Below are 27746 nucleotides of genomic sequence, written 5' to 3' on the forward strand. Positions count from 1 at the left end.
ATGTGTCAGAGGACTAGCTTTAAGTAACCTGACACATTGCCCATTGCCTTGTTCATACTGAGATGCTTACCCAGGAAAGGGCTGGAAATTGAGTTCTTTAAAGAGATTATTCATGGAAGGCTCCTCCTGTGTAATAGGGAGTAAGGGAGACCCGGCCCAAGTTGGGACTCTTGTGTGGTTTCAAGAGATTCAGTTGTTAGGAAGAGCGATGCATGCTGTGTCTAAATATGTGTTAGAAACTCTCCCTTTCCAGGTGCACCATCTTATGCATAAATTCCAACCTGGACTCATCTTAAATGAGCTTCCCCAGGTACAGTCTGTTCCTGGGCCTGAAACTTTCCTGACAACTGACCTCTGGGCCCCACTTACCGGCAATGGTGGGGTTTACAGGCAACTAGACAACCTCTAGCTGCCATCACGCTAGCTGACGAGCTCAACGCTCAGGGGGAAGAAGCCATCAAAGGAGCAACTAGCTGATCAAGCTGAAGACCTATAATAAGCCTAGCTAATGTTTTGTGGGTTTTTTGTTCTTTACTTGTGTTTAGGCAGATACTGGAGCTGGGTTCTGCGATTTGGCCACACTTAAGTGAAAATTAAGAGTTTTGAGAGAACAGGATTTTTCTGTAAATATTGCTGTTCCAAATTTGAATCGTTGGGATTGTGGTTAGAGGTTAAGGGAAAGTATTTTAGCAATCGGGATTTGGAAAGCTGAGTTAGACCCCCGTGAACCAGAGTGAATGGGGAATGTCATTGTCTTATAAACATTTCATAAAAGATGATGAGGAATGGGATCATGAAACCCAATTCAGTATTCTGAGTAAGCCTTGGCTAAATACACCTAGGGCCGTGCCAAACACAGACTTTTTGGTTTTAGAGAGTCAGGAACAACTTTGTCCCCATCATTGTGTGCAGGTTTGGGGTTATAAAGCACCTGCCATAGCTGTGCTTCTGTTATATAGTCAAAACTATCCCTGATATGGATACCAGAAGCAAGTGGAAACTCTGGTGAGTTTTAAGGCAAAGAGAGGTTGCCCTGCCCAGATGTGGATAATGTATGGAAGGCCCCCTCAATGGAATAACTTGTGTATGTGGCTGGTTGGAGGAGCAAGTGGTTGTTTGATATTTGCTATACTACTCTGTGTGGGAGACTGTATAAGAGAGACTGTAGATTTCAGATGAGTCTGGTCAGCTTTTAACTGAAGTAAAACATTGAGAAGCCTGGTGAAGAGAGATGACACAGAGTTTAACTCTGGTGGAAATTTATTCAAGTGGTTAACAAGCTGGCTTCCTAGTTTAGCTGGTTGCGCAAAGGGTTTATAATTTTTATTTTTATAATCGTAATGTGTGTTGTCTTTTGTGGATGTGCTCAGTGTTTGCCTGGGTGCATGCAGATTCTGAGGACAGGTTGCATAACTTCAACCACCCCCACACACATCGGTACCTATGGATCCAGTATATGAAATGATGAGGTCAACTCGGGAAAGGTATGTAAGGGATCAGGCAATACCGTGATAAATCAGGTAAGCCTGAAAGGGGGGATTGAAGCAGGGCTGATATAAAAATCTATTAAATAAGGTAAATTGAAGGCCATTAATTAGGCACAAGGGCAAGAAAGCAAAAGGGCAAAGAGATTTTAAAGTGCTTGCTAGGTGTCTCTGTGAAATTATTCTTCTAGATTGCAAAAGTAGGGAAAGCGACGTTTGTAAAAGCATAAGACAGCAAAAAAGGAAGTTAATCTTTGACCCACTGGCCCACCGCAACTGCTGAAAAGAGCAACTAGAAACTTGCTGGAATAAGCATTGAGTCATATACCTTGGAAAATCTTGGGATCAGGTCAAAGGGGCAAATGTATTTTTTATGAAGGATATTGCTGCAAGAGTGTTAGCAACATCAATGCCATGTATGGAAAGACCCTCCCTGTCTCCTTCTTGTTGCTTTACTAATATGACGCTTGTAATGATGTACAGGATGTGGGGTTGTCCTTTCCTGTAATTGGGCGAGTGTTTACCGGAAATGATTGTCTGTGACTATAAAACTGTAGACCTTCCTGCAGTCGGGGCTCCCAGATGTGTTCAGACATGAGTCTGGTACACGTTAAATAAACCGCTGTTTCTTCCTGTTTTCGCCTGTGGCCTTGTTTCTGCCTGACCACCAGCAGCTAAGGTTGCTGCTACACTTTCCAGATGGCAGAGATCAGCTCCCCTTGAGGAGGGAGTGAATGCCTTCACTTGGGTGGGTGGGAAGACAGCAAGGGTGGGGGGCACTCATCCAGAACTACTATCTAGAAGCCTGTTGTATTTTTTCTCTACAATGGGCTTTATTCCTAGTGCTGTAATAGTTTAAAAATGCTGTGTGTGGTGGTTATTTCTTCATTAACATTCTTATTATTTTGAACAGTGAGACTGACCTCTGTACTTCATATAGAAGAAGAGGGTTGAGGTGTGCGTGAGGATAATATGATGGTTCTACCAGAGCAGAGAATTCACTAAGATGTGAGCAGCTTGAGAAGGTCCAAACTGCCAGGTGGCATGGTGCCTGCCAGAGCTGCTGCTGGGCATGAATGCCCGCTGTCTTTTCCACATCACTTTCTGGAGAAACAAAAATGAAGACCAAATTATTTGCATAGTTTGACATTGTTTTTAATGTCAAACTATGCAAATATTTTGGTCTTCATTTTTGTTTCTCCACTGTCAATCTGGAGACTCTTGTCAGGTAGGAATATCAGCCGGCTATTTGTGGTTTGTGACGCTGCAGGAGATGTGGGACTGCCTGCACTTTCAGCTGCTCAGAACTGAGTCAGTTCTCAACCGCTTCTGAATGACAGAAGTAATTCCATTCCAAATTGGAGTACTTGTACTCTTAAATGAGGGCAGATCCAAATGGCAGCCATGATGGTCTGCCGGGAGGAGTTAAGATGTCCTATACGGGACATCATAAATAGATCTCTTTCGGAGGGCTATTTTCCAATGCCCCTGAAGGAGGCAGTGGTCCGCCCTCTCCTGAAAAAGGTTACATCGGATCCGGCCGAATTGGCTCACTACCGGCCGGTCTCAAATTTGCCCTTTTTGGGCAAAATTATTGAGAGGGCTGTGGCGTTGCAGTTGCAGAGCTTTCTGGATGACACTTCCACCTTGGATCCATATCAGTCCGGCTTCCATCCGGGCCACGGGGTGGAGACAGTGTTGGTCGCCCTCATGGATGACCTCCGGCGACATCTGGATCGAGGTATTGCTGTTGCTAGACCTATCGGCTGCGTTCGATATGGTCGATCATTGGCTGCTGACCTGCTGCCTCGCCGACGCAGGAATCCGGGGGCTAGCCTTACAGTGGCTTTCCTCCTTCCTTGAAGGTCGGGGACAAAGGGTGGCGGTTGGAGGAGAGATGTCCCAGAGACGCCTACTTAATTGTGGGGTGCCTCAGGGGACAGTTCTCTCCCCAATGTTGTTTAATATCTTTATGCGCCCCCTTGCCCAGATTGCCCGGAGACATGGGCTGGGTTGCCAACAGTACGCTGATGACACTCAGCTCTATCTACTGATGGGCGGCCGGACCGCCGACACCCCTATAAATTTGGACCAGGCGTTGCAGGCCGTGGCGGACTGGATCAGGCTGAGTGGGCTGAAGCTGAACCCAGCGAAGACAGAGGTCCTTTGTGTGGGTCGCTGCAGGCTGGGAGGGGAGATCTCCCTACCGTCACTGATACCAGTGCGCAGGGTCAAGAGCCTGGGAGTGCTACTGGAGCCCTCCCTGACATTGGAGGCACAGATAGCAGCCACTGCTAAATCCGCCTTCTTCCATCTTAGAAGGGCGAGGCAGTTGGCCCCCTTCCTAGAACGTAGTGACCTAGCAACAGTGATCCATGCAACGGTCACCTCGAGATTAGACTACTGTAATGCCCTCTACATGGGGCTTCCCCTGTGCCAAACTCGGAAGTTGCAGCTAGTGCAGAATGCGGTGGCCAGGCTGCTACTGGGACTACCTCAGTGGGAACACGTGCAGCCTGGGCTGAAGGAACTGCACTGGCTTCCAATTATATTCCGAGTTCGCTACAAGGTGCTGGTTATCACCTTTAAAGCCCTATATGGCCAAGGACCTGCCTACCTTAGGGACCGCCTCTCTCCACATGTTCCCCAGAGAGCACTAAGATCTAGCTCCCGAAGTCTTTTAAGGATCCCTGGACCAAAGGAGGCCAAACTGAAAGCAACGAGGGAGCAGGCCTTCTCCATAATGGCCCCCCACTGGTGGAATCAGCTACTGGAGGAAGTGCGAGCCCTGCGGGACTTTAATCAGTTCCGCAGGGCTTGCAAAACCACCCTCTTTCTGCAAGCTTATAAGGAACCCTGAATGCGACATCTAGCCATTGGAATATTGAATGTAGCACCTTAACTTATTGTAGTTTTAAATTTTATGTAACTGTTTTTAATGTATTTATTAACTGTATTTTACAATTGTTTTATACAATATCATGGTATATACCATGTCCTGTTAGCCGCCCTGAGCCTGCTTCGGCGGGGAGGGCGGGATATAAATAAAATTTATTATTATTATTATTATTATTATTATTATTATTATTATTATTATTATTATTATTATTAAGTAGTAGAACAATGCAGGAGTCAAGTTGCACTTTTAAGACCAACCAAGTTTTATTCAGAAGGTAAGCTTTCGTGTGCTCTCTAAGCACACTTCATCGGACAAGGGGATCGGGTATTGTGGCTGAAATACAAGCCGTTTGTTGATTAAGTATGCAGACTGATCACATGGTAGACCAGTGTGACTTGGCCATTTGGTCTGGATAGCCATAAAAGGTGATAAAGTCCTCTGCCAATTGGTGTTTCTGTAAATCTAGGTGAATCACAAAAGGACGTGTATTTCCTAGTTGTAGTCCACCTAATTTACATCAATCTATACATTATAAACATCAGTCTAGTCTGCCATTAGAAAAGATACAAGAATATATAAAATGAAAATGGGTTAAGTATATGTAATGAGATAAATAGCCAATATCCCTTATTTATGTCAATATTGTTTTATAATGACATACGCAAATAAGGGATATTGGCTATTTATCTCATTACATATACTTAACCCATTTTCATTTTATGTATTCTTGTATGTCACCCACTAGAATGATGTTTATAATGTATAGATTGATGTCGATAAGAAAATTAGGGGAACTACAACTAGGAAATACACGTCCTTTTGTGATTCACCTAGATTTACAGAAACACCAATTGGCAGAGGACTTTATTACCTTTTATGGCTATCCAGACCAAATGGCCAAGTCACACTGGTCTACCATGTGATCAGTCTGCATACTTAAATCAACAAACTGCATGTATTCCAGCCACAATACCTGATCCCCTCATCTGATGAAGTGTGCTAAGAGAGCACACGAAAGCTTACCTTCTGAATAAAACTTGGTTGGCCTTAAAGGTGCAACTTGACTCCTGCTTTCTTAAATGAGGGGACTGTCCAGGGTAGATCTGGATTAGTAAAGTTTCGGTTGTCTGACTTGTTTTTATCATGGAGTTTTAAAAATGCATTATTGTTTTATATTTTGTCACCCACTTTTCAGTCCTCTTGATTTTTATGGGGAGAGGCTTAAACATGTGCTAAATTTACTCCATTAAAATGGTACCTAACAGTTTTTAATTTTGGCTAGGTTGTACCCTTATATTTTTTTCCCTGTAAAGGAATTTAGGAGAAGCAGAATATAGATATTTAAATATTTGCCCAGTACCATTTTGGGTTAAGATGCTGATACAGTTTAAATTACTCACAGTTTCCCCTACTGCTTAAATTCAAAGATATTATTTCTTGATAACCTGAATGGAAGGGCAGTTTTTCAGTGAAAATGCCATTCCTGTGGCATGCTTTTAGACATGCTATAATGCATGCCTGGATGTTTAATTTTTCTGCCTAATCTTTCAGACCTGAAGTCTCTTAATAAGATGCTTCTATTCTTAGAGACCTGAAGTGCTCAAGAGGATGCTGAGAAAAAAGAAAGCTTATTAGCTTCTCTGAGCCATGCGGCTTCCTGGGCAGCAAGAATACAAATAAAGCATTGTAAGTCAATGTCTGGAGGGGAAAAGCAAGTTCATACTGAGCAAAAAAAGTACCTCTGAAAATTGGAGGTTAGTACAATTTTGTAATGCCCTAAATCCTCCTCCTGCGATAGGGTTCCCAAGTCACTCGTGGCAGGGGGAAGGGGAAAGGGCTGCCAGCTGCAGGGTGGAGAACTCCTGGAGTTTTTGGGGTGGACCTCAGTGGGGTACAGTACCATGGAATCCACACACTGGTGCATTTGTTTTCTCCAGGGGAACTAAGCTCTGTAATCTGGAGATGAGCTGTAATTCCAGGGATCTCCTGGAGGTTGGCATCCCTGTCCTGCATCCAGCGTTTCAGGATGTGCCAGGCTCTGAATGCACAGCAGGCACAGAGGTCTTCATCAGAAGGCAGGATGTGACTGTACTTGTTGACCCAATCCCACCTACTGGCGTAGGGTGCAATAGCAGCATAGAGTGTGCAAAGCCTGGCATGCCCTGGCAACGTAAAGTGCCAGACTGAGCAACTGCAGCAGCAATCCCCTCCTGTTTAGGCTTCAGTTAGGTATTCCTGTATGTGATCAGGGCTGCTACCAGGCATTTTTGCACCCTGGGCAAGGCTACGTAATTATTTCATAGAATCATAGAGTTGGAAGGGACCTCCAGGGTCATCTAGTGCAACCCCCTGCACAATGCAGGAAACTCACAAACACCTCCCCCTAAATCCACAGGATCTTCATTGCTGTCAGATGGCCATCTAGCCTCTGTTTAAAAACCTCCAAGGAAAGAGAGCCCACCACTTCCCGAGGAAGCCTGTTCCACTGAGGAACTGCTCTGACTGTCAGGAAGTTCTTCCTAATGTTGAGCCAGAAACTCTTCTGATTTAATTTCAACCCATTGGTTCTGGTCCGACCTTCCGGGGCCACAGAAAACAATTCCACACCATCCTCTATATGACAGCCCTTCAAGTACTTGAAGATGGTGATCATATCACCTCTCAGCCACCTCCTCTCCAGGCTAAAAATGGTTAGCATCCATCCCACTGCTAACCAATTGTCAAAAGCAGATGCATTGTAGGAAAAATTAAAAGCACAAAAGTTGAAGTTGCTATTTTTTTTAAAAAAAATGGTGAAAATAAGCAATACAACAATCTTTAGTCTTCTTTCTCAGAAAAATGTAATTTTGCGTGCCTTTTCCTTTATAAATTTTGTCACCAATTGCTTCAGGGCAAGTGCTGATGCTTTGGCATGAAGCATATAGCTTTGGCATATATGGTAGCTGCCAAACCAAGTTGTCTATTGTTGAGCATATGTCCACTTTTTAAAGTTTGAGCTTTAAGAAACTGTGTTCACCACTTGCTACTGAAACTGGAAGTGTGTGAAGGATCCTTAGAGCAACAGAAACATTAGGCACACTGTAAACATTAGGCACAGGAGTTTTTCTTGCAGTAAGAAGAGAAGTGCTCCTTGTGGTGGCAGAAACTTTGCAAGTCTTCAAGCTATTGCTGTAAATTCACAGCACAGCACAGATCTTCAGCATCAATATATTTGTTTCCATTGTGAATCAATTATTTTTCCCCAAATTCTTGCAAGCCTTAAGTACATATTTAGTAAATGCTTTATGAATACTGTATATATCATACAGGAAGAGAAATAGGGAATTATATTGTTGTATCATTTATTTATACTTTATTAGTTATCAATTTCTACTTGAAACTCAAGGTGAATTACATGGTATGGAATCATGGTATAGAATCAATAACATATGAGATCTAAGAAACAATGCCAATAGGACTAGGCTTACAAAATTACAAAAAAAGCAAAACCAAGTATCAATCATGCTATGTCAAGCAATGCAGATAAGGAATTACAAAAAATGAAAACAATGTTGTGAGAACATGATAGAACATACAACACTTCAATAATATATAGTGTGCCCTGTGGCATAGACTGCAGTCCTGTTCTCTGAAAGCTTTCTAAAAATGCCCTCCCAAGCAACTGTTTTACGTAGTTTGCAGAATTAAAGAAGTGTGAGAGAGAGCTTCCTTCCAGCTACTGAAGCCTGAAACTGTAAATACAACCTTCTTTGCACTGAGAGTAAATCTCTAACTCAAGGTTTCTAATGGTGCTACCCAACAAATGGGAGAGATCAGCAACTGCCCAAACACACACCTTTTCTGTGGTGCCTCCCACTGGCGAAATGGCCTTTCTGAGGAAGTCAGGAAAGCTTCCATACTCTTGTCATTCTGCCCACTACATAAAGCAGAAATAGGGTTGCCAGTCCCCAGCTGGGGGCAAGGGATCCCTTGGCTTGGGCTATCAGAAAGCGGGGTGGGGCTGAGGTTGAATGTCTGCTGGGCACTCCATTGTACCCTATGGAGACTGATTCCCATAGGGTATAATTGAGAATCAATCCATAGCTATCTAGGGCTTGCATTTGTATATTAGGCCACAAGCCCCGACACCAAGCCAGCCGGAACGGTGTTCCTACTCAAAAGAAGCCCTTCTCAGCAGTATCAAAACCATACAGAAATGACACCTCGCTTAGAGCATCATCTACATTCTAACTACAGGAGTATAGCAAAATGGGAGCGAGTGTTATCCAGCAGGAAAACTTTATATTAGAGATAAAAGACAAAATAAAACTGAGACAACCTATGCTACAAGGAAGTAAAATAGGTATCAGAGATAAATGCAGCATTAAGCATTTCCTATTTAGCAGCTGAACTTTTAATACTGTACAGCTGAATTACGAGCCTCTCTCCAGGAAAGTTCCAACTACGGCTTTATGACAAAATGCATTGTCAATTGGTATGAACTAATACCAAGGAGTATAGCTTTAACAGCAGAAATATACCACTAACAGCAGACCACTAACAGCATCCACAAGTATTTATTAAAAAGAAAATAGGGCAGCACCAGTTTGAGAAAGGGATTTAAAAGAAATCAGTAAAATGCGATTCTTCTGTCTCTCTCTGTCTGTCTGTCTCTCTAGACATGTCCTATCAGATGTTAAAATATAGGACAGGCTTCTTACAGGGCTGCCAATCTCCTGCCCAACCCACTCGCACAGAGCAGGCCGCTGGGGGATCCCTACCCCCAAAGAGCCCCATTGTCATGCCATGTGCTCTGCGAGATGACTTGGAACTGACATCATTGTGCCAGGCACATTGCAGGATGACTTGGAACTGACATCATCACTTGGAACTGACATCATTGTGCCAGGCACATTGCAGGATTTGTGGTAAAACTCTATGGTATTATAGAGTTTTTACCGCAAATCCTAGAGCATTGCACCTGTAGTGTATCGGCAGCCGTACGCGCCATGCGCGAAGGCGACTGGGCTGTCCCAGACGCCTCCTGCGCGGGGCGCGAAACCCCCGCCAATCACCAGCCGCGGCGGGAAGTTTAACAGGTCAGGATTGGCCTGACCTGTCCAGTAGGCTGTACCGGGGATTGTACATAAGCGGGACCCGGCCTGCGTGTTCTCTCTCTTGCAACGTGCTCCGAATAAAGAATGTTGCCCTACTCGTGTCTCCAGACTGAGTACGTTACACTGGCGATGAGGATGGGATTCTAGCCTCATCGGCTACGTCGGAAACCAAGGGCACCACCGACCACGACCGCCGCCGCAGCCACCATGGCCAACCAGGGCGGAACCACCGGTCACGTTGAGCCGTTCGACCCAGCGAACCCAGAGGCCTGGGAGTCCTACTTGGAAAGGGTCGAATGCTACCTGAGGGCTAACAAGGTCACCGAGGACAGCATGAAGAGGGACGTTCTCCTGAGCGTTTGCGGGGCGGCCACATTCGAGATCGCCAAGGGTCTCTCGGCCCCCACCCGCCTCACGGAGAAGTCCTTCGCCGAGGTCAGCAGACTCCTCACCGGCCACTTCTTGCCTCAACCTTCACGGGTGGCCCGCCGGTTCCTGTTCCACAGAAGGGACCAGGCTGTCGGAGAATCGGCCGCCGACTACTTGGCGGCCCTCCGCAGGATCGCCGGGAGCTGCAACTTCCCCCAGCTGGAAGACACCCTGGCTGATCGCTTTACGTGGGGCCTCCGCGACGAGAGACTCCAGCAAAAGCTCTTCGCCAAGGAAGAGCTTATCCTCCAGAGCGCCTTCAACGAAGCCGTGGCGTTCGAGAGGACATCCAGGACCTTCCCCAATGCCCGAACAGACGCCGTCCACCACGAGGAGCTGGAACACAACCGCCCGGAGGAAGGAGAAGCCCACCAGCTGCGCCGCCCAGCCGGGCCACCCAACAGAGCGGCCCAACGCCTCTGAGCGCCCGAACGACCCCCAGCGTCGAAGAGGGTTCCTGCCACCAAGTGCGCCAGCTGCGGCGACCCCCACGACAGGAGAGACTGCCAGTACCGAACCTGGGACTGCCGGAGCTGCGGGAAGACCGGCCACATTGCCAGGGCTTGCCGAGCCAAGCCCAACCGCCGGAGGCCGACCACGCATCACGAGTCGGCGGAGTTCCACTCCACAGACTCCACGTCCCTGCAGGTACTGAACTTGCCCCTCGCCACCCCCGACAAAATTAAAATGGCGGTCCTCATCGAAGGGAGCCCCTGCCAAATGGAGGTGGACTCAGGTTCCTCCATTTCCATTATAGCAGAGGAGACCCTGAGGAAACTGTGCTCCCGCCAGCGGCTTCAATTATGGCCGGCGGACTTCATACTCCGGGACTTTCAGAAGAACCCAGTGCCAATCGTGGGGTGGGCGCGGGTGCAAGTCGAGCGGGGGTCCTTCTACGGCCCGCTGGACATCCTGGTGGTAAAGCGGCAGCTTACCACCCTGCTAGGACTGGTGTGGTTCAAACCCTTGGGGATCCGCTTGGAGGGGGTGGGGCAAACCCTAACGCCCAGAGGGTTCGGGGAGATTTGCCAAGAGTTCCCTGACGTATTCGATGGTTCCCTAGGGAGCTACAAAGGGCCGGCCATCTCCCTACCACTAGACCCCACGGTCCGGCCGATTCGGCTCAAGGCGAGGAGGGTCCCGTTCGCCTTGAAGCCAAAAATAGAGGCCGAACTAGACCGCCTCACAGCCCAGGGAGTCCTGGAGCCCATGGACTACGCCACCTGGGAGACCCCCATCGTAACCCCTATCAAGCCAAACGGGGAGGTGCGGATCTGTGCAGACTATAAATGCACGATAAACAAGGCACTGCAGGATAACCCCTACCCAGTGCCGGTGGTAAGCCACGTCTTGGCTGCCCTCGCGGGGTCTAAAATCTTCGGGAAGCTGGATCTAGCGCAGGCCTACCAACAGCTCCCGGTAGACCAAAAGACGGCCGAGGCCCAAACGATTGTGACACACAGGGGGGCCTTCCGGGTGAGGAGGCTACAGTTCGGGGTAAGTGTCGCTCCGGGGATCTTCCAGAGTATAATGGACGCTCTCCTTAAAGGGATCCCCGGAGTCCAGCCGTTCTTCAATGACGTTTTAGTCGCCGCCCCGGACCCCGAAGAGTTCGGCAACCGCCTACGAGAGGTGCTCCGCCGGTTCCAGGCAGCGGGGCTCAAGGTTAAGAGGGAGAAATGCTTGCTGGGGGTCCCACGGGTGGAGTTCCTGGGGTTCGCCGTAGATGCAGCAGGAATCCACCCAACGGAAGAAAAGACCCGAGCCATAGTGCAAGCCCCGGCCCCCACCTGCAAAGCGGAGCTACAAAGCTTCTTGGGGGTGCTCAACTTCTACCATTCATTCCTCCCCCACAAGGCAGCACTTGCAGAGCCCCTTCACCGGCTGTTGGACAAAAAAGCCCCTTGGGTTTGGGGCAAGCGACAAGCCGCCGCGTTTCAGGTGGTCAAGGACGTCCTGGTGTCCAATGCGGTGCTCCACCATTTTGACGAGGGTCTCCCCGTTATCCTGGCCTGTGATGCATCGCCCTATGGGGTGGGAGCAGTCCTGGGGCACCAACTCCCAGACGGGAGGGAGGTACCGGTAGCGTACTACTCCCGCACACTGACTCCGGCAGAGCGCAATTACGCGCAGATAGACAAGGAGGCTCTGGCAATCATGGCGGGGGTCTGCAAGTTCCACGAATATCTGTACGGGCGGAGGTTCACGATCGCTACGGACCACAAGCCCCTCCTAGGTCTGTTGGCCCCAGACCGGCAAACCCCCAAATCCTATCACAGCGTGTGTTGAGGTGGAACTAATTCCTCAACTCCTACACTTACACACTGGTCCACCGAGCCGGCAAAGCTATGGGTCACGCGGACGCACTCAGCCGGCTGCCACTTCCTGAAGTAGGTCCAGACCCCGCCCCCGCACACCAGGTAATGCTAGTGGAGAGCCTCCCGGAGCAGCCCCTCCACGCAGCAGAGGTCGCCAGGGCCACCCAGAAACACAAGACACTGGCACGGGTGCTAGACTGGGTGGTGAGGGGTTGGCCAGAAGGAAACATGGGGGAAGAATTCAAGCCGTATAAAACCAGGAGGGAGGAACTAGCAGCCCACAAAGGGTGCATATTATGGGGAAGTAGGGTGATGGTCCCCCCCCCCGCTGCAAAAGCGTGTTCTGGAATCCCTACATGAGACCCATCCCGGCATAGTCCGAATGAAGGCGTTAGCCAGGAGCTACGTCTGGTGGCCGGGGATGGACGGGGAGATTGAGAGCTGGGTCCGTAGGTGCCAGACATGTCAGGAGACGCGGCCCGAGCCTCCTAGCGCCCCCGCCACATGGTGGGAGTCCCCCAGGAAGCCATGGTCGCGCCTCCACCTCGACTTCGCGGGGCCATTCCAGGGGCAGATCTTCATGATAATCGTGGACGCCTACACCAAATGGCTGGAGGTCATTCCTGTAGGGTCCACCTCGTCCGCCGCCGCAATCCGAGTGCTGCGCAGGGTCTTATGCACACACGGTATCCCGGACACCATCGTCTCGGATAACGGGGCCGCGTTCACCTCGGCGGACTTCCAGGCGTTCCTCCAGAGATATCTGATAAGGCACATAAGGTCTGCCCCCTTCCACCCGGCCACCAACGGCCAGGCAGAGCGGATGGTCCGCACAACCAAAGAAGCCCTGAGCCGGATCGTGCAGGGCGACTGGGACCACAGGTTAGCCGCCTTCCTTTTCGATAATCGGGTCACCCCCAACCCGGTCACCGGGGTCAGTCCGGCAGAGCTCCTCATGGGGCGCAAGCTCATAACCCGCCTAGATAGGCTACACCCCGACAGGGCACCAGACACCCGCGGAAGTCCCGAGGTCCGGGACGCAGCCAGGGGTTTCTTCGCGGGCGACCCGGTATACGCCCGGAACTATGCCAGGGGGCCCGAATGGGTGGCGGGCCAGGTGCTACGAGTAACGGGGTCCCGCCACTACGATATATCAACCGAGGGGGGCCAGGTATTACGGCGGCACATAGACCAGTTACGCCGCCGCACGCTACCACTAACAGCAGACCACTAACAGCATCCACAAGTATTTATTAAAAAGAAAATAGGGCAGCACCAGTTTGAGAAAGGGATTTAAAAGAAATCAGTAAAATGCGATTCTTCTGTCTCTCTCTGTCTGTCTGTCTCTCTAGACATGTCCTATCAGATGTTAAAATATAGGACAGGCTTCTTACAGGGCTGCCAATCTCCTGCCCAACCCACTCGCACAGAGCAGGCCGCTGGGGGATCCCTACCCCCAAAGAGCCCCATTGTCATGCCATGTGCTCTGCGAGATGACATCACTTGGAACTGACATCATTGTGCCAGGCACATTGCAGGATTTGTGGTAAAACTCTATGGTATTATAGAGTTTTTACCGCAAATCCTAGAGCATTGCACCTGTAGTGTATCGGCAGCCGTACGCGCCATGCGCGAAGGCGACTGGGCTGTCCCAGACGCCTCCTGCGCGGGGCGCGAAACCCCCGCCAATCGCCAGCCGCGGCGGGAAGTTTAACAGGTCAGGATTGGGCTGACCTGTCCAGTAGGCTGTACCGGGGATTGTACATAAGCGGGACCCAGCCCACGTGTTCTCTCTCTTGCAACGTGCTCCGAATAAAGAATGTTGCCCTACTCGCGTCTCCAGACTGAGTACGTTACAACACCTTGTTTCATCCTCCTCTCCATTTCTGCAGCGGATGTGCCCTGTTTCAGCTGCTGTCTCTCCACTCCTGGAGTCTGTGCTCCCCCTCCTCTGGCCCGCCTGGTGCTGAAGTCAGAGTAGCTTCATCACTTGCTCATAATTCTCAGTCTCACAGGCCAGTTGGATTCACCCTAAGAGAGTGCATGGATCATCTTGAACTATTGCTTTGGCCACAAGATCAGGGTTTAGACTGACATGGTAGAATTCATTCTTCACTGACTCCATCCAGTCTTGCACTTTGGCAGCATATGTCCAGAACTCTGCAGAAAACTCTCGTGCTGTGTTGTTCCCCTGCCGCATGCATTTCAATTTTTTTCATGAGCTGCATCCCTCCTGGCCAACCCCACTTGAGATGTCCACATCAGTGGGGTCTTCTCAATCCAGTCCAATGAACCAGCATCCCACAGGATTGGGCTCCTGCCCCCTCTCCCACAGGAGCCAGTTCGCCAGGCCCACATGGTTCTTCCGTTCTTGACCCGTGCCAGTCTGGTTTCCGACCGGGCCATGGGACGGAGACGGTGCTGGTCGCCATGGTGGATGACCTCCAGCGGCAACTGGATCGGGGCGGCGCTGCGGTACTGATGTTATTAGACCTGTCGGCGGCATTTGATACAGTCGACCATCAGTTGCTAAAGCGCCACCTCGCCGACATTGGGGTTGGGGGGTTGGCCTTGCAATGGCTTTCCTCCTTCCTCTCAGGTCAGGGACAAAGGGTGGCTATTGTGGGGGAGCGATCCCAGAGACACACACTAGATTGTGGTGTGCCTCAGGGAGCAGTTCTCTCCCCAATGCTGTTCAACATTTATATGCGCCCCCTTGCCCAGATTGTTCAGAGGTTTGGGCTGGGTTGCCATCAATATGCAGATGACACCCAGCTCTATCTACTAATGGACGGCCAGCCCGGCTCCACCCCAGGGAATCTGGATCGGGCTTTACAGGCTGTTGCGACGTGGCTCAGATTGAGTGGGCTGAAGCTGAATCCAGCGAAGACAGAGGTCCTTTGTGTGGGTCGCGGCACGCTAGGAGGGGAAATAGCTCTCCCAACCTTCGATGGCGCACCATTGAAACCAGCGCACCAGGTAAAGAGTTTGGGTGTTTTACTGGAGCCTTCATTATCAATGGAGGCCCAGATAGCAGCCACTGCCAAGTCAGCATTCTTCCACCTGAAGCGGGCAAGGCAGTTGGCCCCTTTCCTGGAGCGTCGCGACCTCGCAACAGTGATCCATGCAACGGTCATCTCAAGATTGGACTACTGTAATGCCCTCTACTTGGGGCTACCTTTGTGCCGGACCCGGAAGTTGCAGCTGGTGCAGAACGCGTCGGCCAGGCTACTGTTGGGGCTCCCGAAATGGGAGCACATATGGCCGGGGCTGCGCGGACTGCACTGGCTGCCAATTACATACTGAGTCCAGTACAAAGTGTTGGTCATTACCTTTAAAGCCTTATATGGCCGAGGACCAGCCTACCTGAGGGACCGTCTCTCCCCATATGAACCCCAGAGGGCACTGAGGTCAGTTGGAAAAAATAAAATGACTATCCCTGGGCCGAGAGAGGTCAGGCTCCAGAACACCAGAGCACGGGCCTTTTCAGCTGCGGCCCCTGCCCTGTGGAATCAGCTTCCGGAGGAAGTGCGGGCCCTGCGGAACCTTGACCAGTTCTGCAGGGCCTGCAAGACCGTACTTTTTAAATGAGCATACATCGACATCGACTGCTGAATTGTTGTGAATAAAGGATCCGCCAGCATGGTCCTGCTTTAGGGACCTACATTACTATGGAACTATTTAAACTGGCAGAACCAGCGTCAGAATATCACTATCGCTGCCAGATTAATTTAAATCAACTTAAATTATGTATTTTAAACATACTAACTGGCTTTTATAATGTTTAATCTTTTATTGTTAAATTTAAAGTTTTTATTCATTATTGTAAATGTATAAAATGTTGTCAGCCGCCCTGAGCTGCCTAGGCGGGGAGAGCGGGATACAAATAAAATTTATTATTATTATTATTATTATTATTATTATTATTATTATTATTATTATTATTATTATTATTATTATTATTATTATTATTATTATTATTATTATTATTATTATTATTCGGGGACTTCTGCAAGGTCCTCACTTGGCTCCCAAGTCTCCATTGCCTGCCATGGCCCCGGTTCTGGTTCTTCCAAGTGTTCTTGGGGCACATGCATGAAGTCCCTCTCACTTCGCAGTTCTGGAGTGGGGGCCTTATAAAGGGTGACATTCCACTTCACTGCCGCCCCCCTGAGCCTGGAACCCAAATCACTCACTTGGCTGGCACTGTCTGGGAAAGTGTGGCCCCATTCTCGTAAGAATTCTGCCACTTGCACTGTAAAGTAACCCGACTCGTCAGTATCTCTGTCAGACCTGTCTTCCAACTGGCTGTTGAGGCACTCCCAGTGCCAGCATGAGGGGGAGCTGGGGGGTGGGGGTGGCAGTGGGTTTGCATGTGGGGGAGCCTGGCCTTGTTGTTGCATGATTTGCACAGTTATGTGCATCATACCTTAGACAAACATCATGAAATTCACCATTTCATTCCTCAACTCCATCATCTCTGTCTGGAGCACTTGTGCTGACTCAGCAGGAGCCATCTCTGTCGATTCTTCCTCAGTCAGTTCCTCTTCCCCCTTGAGGATGCCTCCTCCCAGGAACAAGCTGTCTCTGAAGAGCCAACTCTGTTGCCTTTCCCAGTATCAGGATCCATGTTTTGACTCCTGTCATGCTTTTCTCGGTACCATTATCTCGCTATGCAGAATGTTATGCCTCTGTGCTGGTTTTGTGAAGGTTATTGGGTCTCCCCCCATGGAGACGTTACTGACTGCCTGGGAATGCAGCAGCCTCCCTTGTACCATCTGCACATGAAGGCTGAGAATAACTTTCGTTTCTCAAGGGATAAGAGGCTGGGTTCTCTGTGAACTGTGTTGCAAAGAGCTAGGCCTTTGAAGGTCTGGGGGGAAGCACACACTTTTTGGAATTATTTAATGATGTCTGTGCTTTCACTTCACGCAAAGCCTCCTAAATGTCATGTTCTCAGGGTGCAGGCAGGAGTCCAAAGCCAGTCCAAGGTCAAAGTCCAGGAAGTCAAGCGGGAGCCAAGTCACCAATGCAGAATCACAAACCGAAATCAGAAGTCAATGTCCAAAAGCCAAAAGGTCAGGGTGCCAAGGAAATCAAGCAGGTCAGGATCAGGAAGGAGCGTGGAGAGGTATGGGGTCAATTGCCTGATCTGATGAAGACAGAAAAAGGCAGGCCTGGCAACTGCAGTGACCTGGGCCTCCATAGAAAGTGGGCATCCAGAATCACCTGCAGGCTTCGCACTTTCTGGGCTGGCACAAGTGGTGTGCCATCCAGGGTGAGCAACCCAATCCTGCCTCAACCCCCCTCCCCCCTGACTCAGGTACAGGACCCTTCGTGGATTGAGTTTCAACTGGCTGTGTTGCAACCAACCAGCCACGGCCACCAATGCTGCAGTCAAGTTTCCTGGTGTGGACTCCAGACAGCCATCCAATAACAGATAGAACTGGGTGTCATCTGCGTATTGGTGACATCCCAACCCAACCCCCTGAACCAGCTGGGCAAGGGAATGCATGTAGCAAGAGGATAGCTCCCTGTGGCACACCATGCTCAAGTGGGTGCCGCACGGAGACCCTCTTGCCAAGTGCCACCCTCGTCCCCAACCTTGGAGAAAAGAGTGAAACCATTGAATGGCAGTCCCCTGAACCCCTATGTTGGCAAGGCGATGGGTCATGAAATCATAATCAACAATGTTGAATGCCACCATTAGAGCTAACAATAACAGCAATGCCAACTTATCCCAATCCAGGTGCCTCTGGAGGTCATCTGTAAGGGCGACAATGCCATCCCCGTTCCATGACCTGGGCAGAAACTGGACTGGAAGGGATGTAGGATAGATGCATCATTCAAGAATATCTGGAGTTGCTCGGCCACTGCCCCCTCAAATGCCTTGCCTAGAAACAGTAGATTTGAGACTGGGTGGTAGTTAGTCAGGACCATTGGGCCAGAGTTGGTTTCTTTAAGAGCAGGTGAACCGCTGCCTCTTTCAGCCCAACTGGGTAAGTCCCAGATGAAAGGGAAAAATTGGTGATATCTCCCAGGGGAACCTGGATACCATCATCACAGGTCTTGACCAGCCAGGATGGACATGAGTCAAAGAGGCAAGTGGCTGGTTTCACAGCTGCCAAGACCGTGTCAATATCTTCTTGAGAGAGCCAGTTGAATCATAGAATTATATAGTTGGAAGAGACCTCTAGGGTCATCCAGTCCAACCCCTTGCACAATGCAAGAAACTCACAAACACTTCCCCCTAAATTTACAGGATTTTCATTGTTGTCAGATGGCCATCTAGCCTCTGTTTAAAAACCTCCAAGAAAGGAGAGCCCACCACCTCCCAAGGAAGCCTGTTCCACTGAGGAATTGCTCTAATGGTCAGGAAGTTATTCCTAATGTTGAGCCAGAAAGTCTTTTGATTTAATTTCAACCCATTGGTTCTGGTCCTACCTTCTGGGGCCACAGAAAACAATTCCACACCATCCCCTATATGACAGCCCTTCAAGTATTTGACGATGTACTCCTCTCCAGGCTAAACATACCCAGCTGCCTCCTCTCCAGGCTAAACATACCCAACTCCTTCAACCTTTCCTCATAGGACTTGGTCTCCAGACCCTTCACCATCTTCGTCGCCCTCCTCTGGACTGTCTATAGCCTTCTTAAAATGTGGTGCCCAAAACTTAACACAATATTCCAGGTGAGGTCTTACCAGAGCAGAGTAAAGCGATACCATCACATCACGTGATCTGGACACTATACTTCTTTTGATACAGCCCAAAATTGCATTTGCCTTTTTAGCCACCCACTGCATCACACTGTTGACTCATGTTCAGCGTATGATCCACTAAGACCCCTAGATCCTTTTCGCACAGACTACTGCTAAGACAAGTCTCCCCCATCCTATAACCATGCATTGGATTTTTCCTACCTAAATGCAGAACTTTACATTTATCCCTGTTAAAATTCATTTTATTGATTTTAGCCCAGTTTTCCAGCCTGTCAAGGTCATCCTGGATCCTGTTTCTGTCTTCTTCTGTGTTTGCAGTCCCTCCCAATTTGGTATCATCTTGAAATTTAATAAGCATTCCCTCTATTCCTTCATCCAAATCATTGATAAAGATGTTGAACAAAACAGGTCCCAGGAGAGATCCCTGAGGCACTCCACTTGTCACTCCTCTCCAAGAGGATGAGGGACAATTCACAAGCACGGTCCAGTATAAGACCTGACGATGGGCAGGGGATAGCAGCAGTGGCTGGGAGGTCCCAGTGGAGTGACAAGGCTTCATCAGTGAAATGAGTCACAAAAGCCGTTCCTTAGCATTTGGTTTGCCTTGTGGCAAAGAAGTTCATGACTGAATGGTTCTAAATAATTGGGTTGGGTGCAACTTCACTGACACAATGGAGGCCACATAGAACTTCCCTCTTTGCAGACCTTCATAAACATTCTATATGATGTTCTTGCCACTTCATCACGAGGGCACCACCACAATCACTCAAGCCATCTCAGTTCTTGTTTCATCCTCCACAGCTCCAGGGTATACCACAGGGCAGCTTTGGTCGAAGGGTGCCGGGGGGCGATATCACCTATGGCATCTGAGAGCCAGGAATGGCAGTCCTCCACCAGAACATCTAATGATTCACCAGGGTGCATAAGATTCTGCAGAGCAGCCTGAAGCCAACCAGGGTCTATGTGGCTCTGTGAGTACGCAGGAATATGCTTGCTGCCTAAACAAGTTGTACCTTGCATTAAAATAAAAGCACCTAGGGTCTGCTTGCACAGTTGTGAAGATTAATTATACAAATATTGCAAACACACAAGTATTCAGCGCTGTCTCATCCTGTGGAATGTGGGAAACTTCTCACTCACCACAAGGAAGTAGGAAGAGCATAACACAACTTTCATTGACAGGTAGCCTTTTTTAGTCAGTTCCACAAGAGCTGTTCAGATGAGAGGGAAATGCACCCCCGTATCTGCTTGGAGTCTGTCTACCTTTGCTGGTCCCTTGCCCGGGAATGCCTTGCTGGCGATCCAAGCATGAGGTGAGCTCATTTTCTGGACATTATTCCTGATCTTCTCTCTGAAGTCTCCAAGCCAGCTGGTTGAATTTGGCTTTCATAATTGGTGCCGCCTGAGGCAATGCGGCTGGCAGGAAGGAGCCTGAAATGCACAGAAGAACCCGCTGCCAGCTAAGCCTCCTCCCAGTGGCCATCTGTCCCTGATCACATGACGCCTCCCAGCTGGGTCCCCCCTGCCAGCATATGGCGCAATCCGCCAGCCTCAAGAGGCTTGTTCTGCAGGGTGCTGCACTAAGAGTACTCTTGTTTGGGTGCCAGTTCCTTAAAATTTTCTAACTAGAGAGATTCTGTCTTCCTTTAAAATATTACAGTGATTGGACAAGCAATTAAAAAGGAATTGTGTGTGTGTGGGGGGGGGGGGGGTTCAGGCTCAGGCCGGCACTAGAGCCAAAAAGGCATGTTTATAGCCTGGCAGCGGCATTGAGCAGACTTCCCTTCCTGCCTTTTAATGCGCTTTTTCACTCTTCAGATTGAGAATCTCATTATGAGAAGATCTGCAATGCACAGGACACTTGAGCCTAGACTGAAATGCATGTTTTGAATGAGTTTTCCTCATTCGTTGTCTCCTTTCTGTCCAGCATGAACAGCCTGGTCACTGGAATCCTCGAAATGAAAATATAAACACACACACACAAGTAACCCTTCCTTCCAACATGTTCTAGGATTCCTCACAGAGGAGGGAATTGATACATCCCTCTCACCCCCACCCACCACAGCCATCAGCAGGCCTTCCACTGACAAATTCCATGGATCTTAAGCTAGAATCAAGCTCACCATATTTGGGGCAAGGCATGCTCTGAAATGGTTAGCAATTGTCTTGCTGTTATCACAAGGAGCATGATTTAGGAAAGGGCCACAGAGATCCACAAATGTGTTTTGTTCCTAGTCCTCCTCACGGCCACCCTTTTACCCAATAAACAATCTTTATGGGTTGACCATAAGGCAAGCTTAAAACGCCTCTGCTGCAGTCCTGAGGCACGGCACTTAGCTGCGTAAGACTTCTAGCAGCCACAGAGCACAAACATGGATGTGGCGACATGAACCTGCAAAAGGCACATTCATTCTGGAAGGGCAGCCAGCGCTTCAGCCTCTTTCTCTCAGCGTGTGTGTGTCTCTCTAACACGCAGAGAGCCATGCACATACATGTCAACACACATGTCCTTTCAGGGCATGTTCCTGAAAGATGAACGTTGGCTGCTGAACTGTTGTCAGTCCTGCTGGCACGATAAACACACACTAACTGGGCTTTCACAAGGGTGTCTGTTGAGGTTGTTGTGAAGCAGCCTCGTTTTGTGTCCCTGGCCTCAGTCTTCACCACCTCCCAGGGAGGCCATCCAGGCACAACTTAAAAGCTCCCGCATGCAGCTGTTCCTCCTCCCCTGCCTCCAAGAGGTAAGAGAAATCTAAAAAGAGGAAAAAACTTAAAAGTAGCTTCTCAAAGGCTACACAGATCTTTTGCTTGCTTGCTTTCCCTTTTTCTCTTTGTGTGTGTGTGTGTGAGAGAGAGAGAGAGAGAAACCTAAAGTGTTTAAAAGCTTTAATATTGATGGCCTGTCAACTTTGTCCTGATTCTTTGGCTTTCAGTTAAAAGGTTTTTGTTGTTGTAGCTTATGCAGTTGCTCTGTTGCTATGGAAACGTGACATCAAAATGACGTTTCTCTGTTTAAAAGCTTTTAACTAAATTCCTGCCTGTCAGATGTAGGCCCCATTTTGTGCACTCAAGCTTCAAGCTGTTGCCAAGAGGTTTCATGTGTTCTGTTGTCATTCAAATCCTGTAGCTTCCTAGGCACGCCTTGCCTTGCAAAATCCTCAAGTAAAATCTAAAATCTATGTTAAGTGGTCTCTTTTAAAACCCTTTTAGGTCAATTAGCAATGGCTGCAGCAGAAATCCCCAGTTATATTGTCTCTTCTCAAACTGAGAAGCACAGAAGGGCCAGGAACTGGACCGATGCAGAAATGAGGGGCTTAATGCTGGTCTGGGAAGAATTTTTTGATGAACTGAAACAAACTAAAAGGAATGCCAAAGTTTATGAGAAAATGGCAAACAAACTCTTTGAAATGACTGGAGAAATTCGCCACGGAGAAGAAATAAAGATAAAAATTACAAACATGACATTCCAGTACAGGTAAGCTTCAGTTAATTCCTTTTATTCTGAGAGATTTATAGAAATTAATCAGGTTCTTGCCTTTCTGAAAAGCTCTTGTAAAGATCCCTGGGTGAAAGATTAAAGGCTGTTCATAGTGCTCTTAAAAAGCTCTCTTAACAAAATCAAGATCGCATTCCTGATTTTTTTCTTTCCTGTTTTCAAATGCTAGCATAACTTTGGTTGCTGATTGTTGTTTTTATAAAATGGGGGGGAGGGGATGAAGAATTAAAAATCTGATTTTCTGTTATTAGCTATCACTTGCCATTAAGCCTAGCGCAGTGCACATTTGTCTCAAACTGGTGTGCACAATGTAGAAATGAAATAAATGAAAGTACAAGTTCAGGTAAAGTAAAATCCTTTTAGGAAGAAATCTCTGAAGGCTGCCATTGCAGGGGGAGGGGGGGGGGCAGGACTTCAGAGGGCTAAAATAACCACCATCCTCCTCACTGAGTGACACACGCGGCCAGAATTGTAGCCAGCATTTGCAAATGAACAATTGCATTTGCAGAAAGAAATCAGTGCGCACTGCAAATCTCATGCCAACTGGGAGAGGCAATAGAGGTGTCTCAAATGAGATAATGGAGTATGGTTAGTGTACATCAGGACAGAAAGTTGGCTTAGGAGAATTAAATGGTTGCTGCTTTAAAAAATAGGGAAGGAGGGAAACAGAAAAATATTTTCCTGCCGCTGTTGAGAAACAGTTTCTTATCTCTGTGAGACAAACTGCCAGATCTGCTTTTAGCTATGTGCTATTTTGAGACATGTTGTAACATCATTAGAGGTACACTGTAATGCATGAAACCTCAAGGCTGGTTTTTATTTATTTATTCTCATTTCAAAGCACCAAATCAGCAGTGATAAGAAAAGGTGACTTACAAGAGGCATCCATGTTTACATCAGGACACAATTCCTGTATTTACATCACCAGCTGTATATCAGAGCGCAGTCTGGAGGAATCCTACAAGCTCTTTAAAAGCTGAATCTTCATTTCTTCTTTTGATCTTTTTGAAATGGTTTCCTCTTAAGTTGAGATTGGCATTTAGCATGTTACAATGTTTTATATCCTTTCCCTCTGGCTCTCAGGAAAGACATTGCAGCATCTTTTTAGCCACCTTGAACCACACAGATTAGGAGACTCTTAAATGTATGATAAGCAGAAAGTAGAAAATACTGTAAAAGAATGCTAAAGTTTTTAGTTTGGAGGCCAAGTTTCAGTGCTTAAATCTTAAGAGCTCCAAAAACATAGAGGAAGCTTCTTTTCAGCTGTAAATAAAGTCCATCTTCTGAAAACAAAGTTCCCAAATAACATAAACGTCACTTCAAGAGCCAGCATGGGGTTGTTGTTCAGGATTGGGGAGATCTGAGTTCAGGTCCATGTTCTACCATAAAGATGGCTGGATGACCTTCCTCTCAGGTTGCTGTGGGGATAAGATGGAGGAGAGGAGAACAACATGAGTTGCTTTGATTCCTCTCAGGGGAAAGGTGGCGTATAAATGAAGGACATCAACAAAGGCAGGCATGGCATGTTAGCCTGCAGCTTTGGAGAATAAAGTTAACATGGGATGCCGTCAGTAGCTCCTGGCCTTGACATACTTCTCCTGTCTCCACCAGCATCCTGGAACTAAAGATGAGTCTATCACAATCACAGAATCACAGAGTCTGAAGGGACCATCCAGTCCCACCCCCTGCTCAGTGCAGGACCAGCCCTGACAAGTATTTGTCCAGCTGCTGCTTCAAGACTGCCAGTGAGGGGAGGGGGAGCTCCCCACCTGACTATTGGACAGCTCTTACTGTAAAAAGAAGAAGTTTATCCTAAGATCCAGCCAGTGTCTTCCCACCCTTAATTTAAACCTATGATTGTGAGTCCTCTCCTTTGCTGCCAACAGGAACAGCTCCCTGCTTTCCTCTAAGCGAGAGCCACTACGCCCAACAATGCACTGACTGTTCCGTGCATACCATTAATAACACAGAATTAGATTGAAATCATGACCGATTATGATCTTTTGGGTTCAGATATTCTGCCCTGTTTACAAATGATCATCTGAGTTTATCCAGCAAGTTCTTCTTGCAAGACAACCATTCGTTTGCAAAGGACCAGAGATCTCTGAAAGTTCTGTAAGGTTTACTGAAATCAGAATTTAGGGATTTCTAGATGAAGGTGATGGGTGCTCCACTCAGGGAACACAACGCCCTCTGCAGTGGTTCCTGGACTCTAGTTCAGCCCTGGCTGGTTTTGTTCCTGTTTGCATCTGATTAGGACTAGTGAAGGTGTAGTTTAGAGAGCCCCGTGGCACAGAGCGGGAAGCTGCAGTCCTGCAGTCCAAGCTCTGCTCACAACCTGAGCTCGATCCTGGTGGAAGCTGGGTTCAGGTAGCTGGCTCCAGGTTGACTCAGCCTTCCATCCTTCCGAGGTTGCTAGGGGGGAAGCGTAGATGACCAGGGAAGGCAGTGGCAAACCACCCCGTAAAAAGTCTGCCATGAAAACGTCATGCTGCGACGTCACCTCAGAGTCAGAAACGACTGGTGCTTGCACAGCGGGACTACCTTTACCTTTTTTTAGTACCATGTTTAGTACACTGAACCAAACAACTGTTCACCTTGGAAAATGATGTAACCCGCCCTGACCCTGTTCTACGGGAAGGGCAGGCTAAAAATTGAATAAAATAAATAATAAGGTAATAAGGTTCCCAATAAGGTAAATTGTTCCCAATAAGGTAAGTAGACCCTCCAGAAGGAGAGCCACATAAACAAACAGGATTTAAAAGAGAACTGTATATTTTAAAAAAGCTATCATGAAGGTAGAATGCCAGCAGGGGAGTGGGGGCTTTCCATTGTTTTGCACTGAGTGTCACATGTATGACTATCTGCCCACAGGACAGAAGTCTTGGGTGTGTGCTCGATGCAAGGAGCTCCTGGTACTCAGGGAATGAGTTCGTACCCTTGAGGCCGAGGTGACTGACCTGGAGAAGCAGAGAGAGTCAGGCACTCAGAGAAGACTTTCGGGAACGTATTAGATGAGCCCCACTCTGAACGTGGCAGCCCCGTTGCTCCCAGGAAGCATGAGGGTCGAGAGGGAACAGGGGACCATGCTGAGGATAAGGAGAATGCGCCCTCAGAAGGCACCTCTTCCTCAGTTGGTGAGCGGGTATCCTTTCATGCCAAGCAACCATCCCTGGGCAGGGAGGGGGGGCAGTCTTGGTAGTTGGTGATTCAATCCTTAGGCAAGTAGGCAGCTGGGTAGTAAAACCGTGTACTGACTGTATGGTGACTTGAACCTGAACATATATGAAGCTGCCTTCTACTGAATCAGACCCTGGGTCCATCAAAGTCAGTATTGTCTACTCAGACTGGCAGCGGCTCTGCAGGGTCTCAAGCTGAGGTTTTTCACGCCTCTTTGCCTGGACCCTTTTTTGGAGATGCCGGGGATTTTTATTTATTTATTTATTTTCGCATTTATATCCCGCCCTCCCCACCGAAGCAGGTTCAGGGCTGCTAACAACATTAAATATCCACAATAAAAACATAAAACCCTAAAAACAATTACAGTAAGATCAATTAAAATTAACCATTGCACTTTAAATATTAAACAATTTGCAAACAATTTTGGTGCTAAGTTCCATTGAACCTGGGACCTTTTGCTTCTCAAGCAGATGCTCTATCACTGAGCCACCGTCCCTCCCCTTAATTTTAAAATAACTTAACTGCCCCGGCTCTGAATTCACCAAGAATTACAATCCGGCACTTCAGGCTACCCGAGAGTCAACAGCCACCGAACAAGGAGGAGGAAGCAGTGATATTGACTAAGCCGCCTCTTCTTCCCCGGCAAAGTCTCAGTGGAGACCTGACACGCTGCGCGCACACACACGCTCTTGCACAAACACGTGTCTCTCTCGCTCATTCTCATCACCCCTCTCGTACTGACGTTATGGTGACTTGCCTGCCTGGTGTGAAGGTAGCAGACATTATGCGTGTTGTAGATAGGCTGATAGACAGTGCTGGGGAAGAGCCAGTGGTCGTGGTGCATGTTGGCACCAACGATGTGGGGAAATGCAGTCGTGAGGTCCTGGAGGAAAACTTTAGGCTGCTAGGCGGGAGACTTAAGGCCAGGACCTCCAAGGTAGCCTTCTCAGAAGTGCTACCTGTTCCACGTGCAGGGCTGGAGAGACAGGCTCAAATTAGAAGTCTCAATGTGTGGATGAGACGATGGTGCAAGGAGGAAGGGTTTAAGTTTGTTAGGCACTGGGATGCTTTCTGGAACAAGCGGGAGCTGTACAAAAAAGACGGTCTCCACTTGTCCCCGGATAGAACCAGGCTGCTGGCGCCTAAAATCAAAAAAGGTGGCAGAGCAGTTTTTAAACTAAATCTTGGGGGAAAGCTGACAGGAGATGAAACGTCTCTGGTTCGGGAGGACTCATCTCAAAGAGTTGCTTTTCTACTGGGTAATGGATCAGAATTCTGTTGCTTTTCTACTGGGTAATGGATCAGAATTGTCCACTGAGATGGTGACAAACAGTATGGAGTGTCTGCCAAAGTCTCGAGGCAGCAGGAGGAAGGTTGCAGGCCTAACTTGCCTGGGGAATTATAGATGTAAAAGGACAGGTCCTCTTGTGGATCAAAAACTGGCTGAGTAATAGGAAGCAGAGAGTGAGTATAAATGGGCAGTCTTCGCAGTGGAGGACGGTAAGCAGTGGGGTGCCACAGGGCTCGGTACTGGGTCCCATGCTCTTTAACTTGTTCATAAATGATTTAGAGTTGGGAGTGAGCAGTGAAGTGGCCAAGTTTGCGGATGACACTAAATTGTTCAGGATGGTGAGAACCAGAGAGGATTGTGAGGAACTCCAAAGGGATCTGTTGAGGCTGGGTGAGTGGGTGTCAACGTGGCAGATGCGGTTCAATGTGGCCAAGTGCAAAGTAATGCACATTGGGGCCAAGAATCCCAGCTACAAATACAAGTTGATGGGGTGTGAACTGGTAGAGACTGACCAAGAGAGAGATCTTGGGGTCGTGGTAGATAATTCACTGAAAATGTCAAGACAGTGTGCGTTTGCAATAAAAAAGGCCAACGCCATGCTGGGAATTATTAGGAATGGAATTGAAAACAAATCAGCCAGTATCATAATGCCCCTGTATAAATCGATGGTGCGGTCTCATTTGGAGTACTGTGTGCAGTTCTGGTCGCCACACCTCAAAAAGGATATTATAGCATTGGGGAAAGTCCATAAAAGGGGAACTAGAATGATTAAAGGGCTGGAACACTTTCCCTATGAAGAAAGGTTGAAACGCTTGGGACTCTTTAGCTTGGA

The 27746-nt window shown here is 48.2% G+C and overlaps 1 protein-coding gene across 1 annotated transcript in view; it reads left to right on the forward strand.

Moving 5' to 3' along the window:
* Window positions 1–21989: 21989 nt before the first annotated feature.
* The window catches only part of MSANTD1 (Myb/SANT DNA binding domain containing 1), a 33857-nt gene continuing 28100 nt past the window's right edge, over window positions 21990–27746 (forward strand). Inside the window, exon 1 of the mRNA XM_060247287.1 lies at window positions 21990–22422. Coding sequence (XP_060103270.1) covers window positions 22169–22422 — 254 coding nt within the window. The 5' untranslated portion in view covers window positions 21990–22168. The remainder of the gene's footprint in view (window positions 22423–27746) is intronic.

Source organism: Heteronotia binoei, chromosome 9, assembly GCF_032191835.1.
Source record: "Heteronotia binoei isolate CCM8104 ecotype False Entrance Well chromosome 9, APGP_CSIRO_Hbin_v1, whole genome shotgun sequence".
NCBI lineage: Eukaryota > Metazoa > Chordata > Lepidosauria > Squamata > Gekkonidae > Heteronotia > Heteronotia binoei.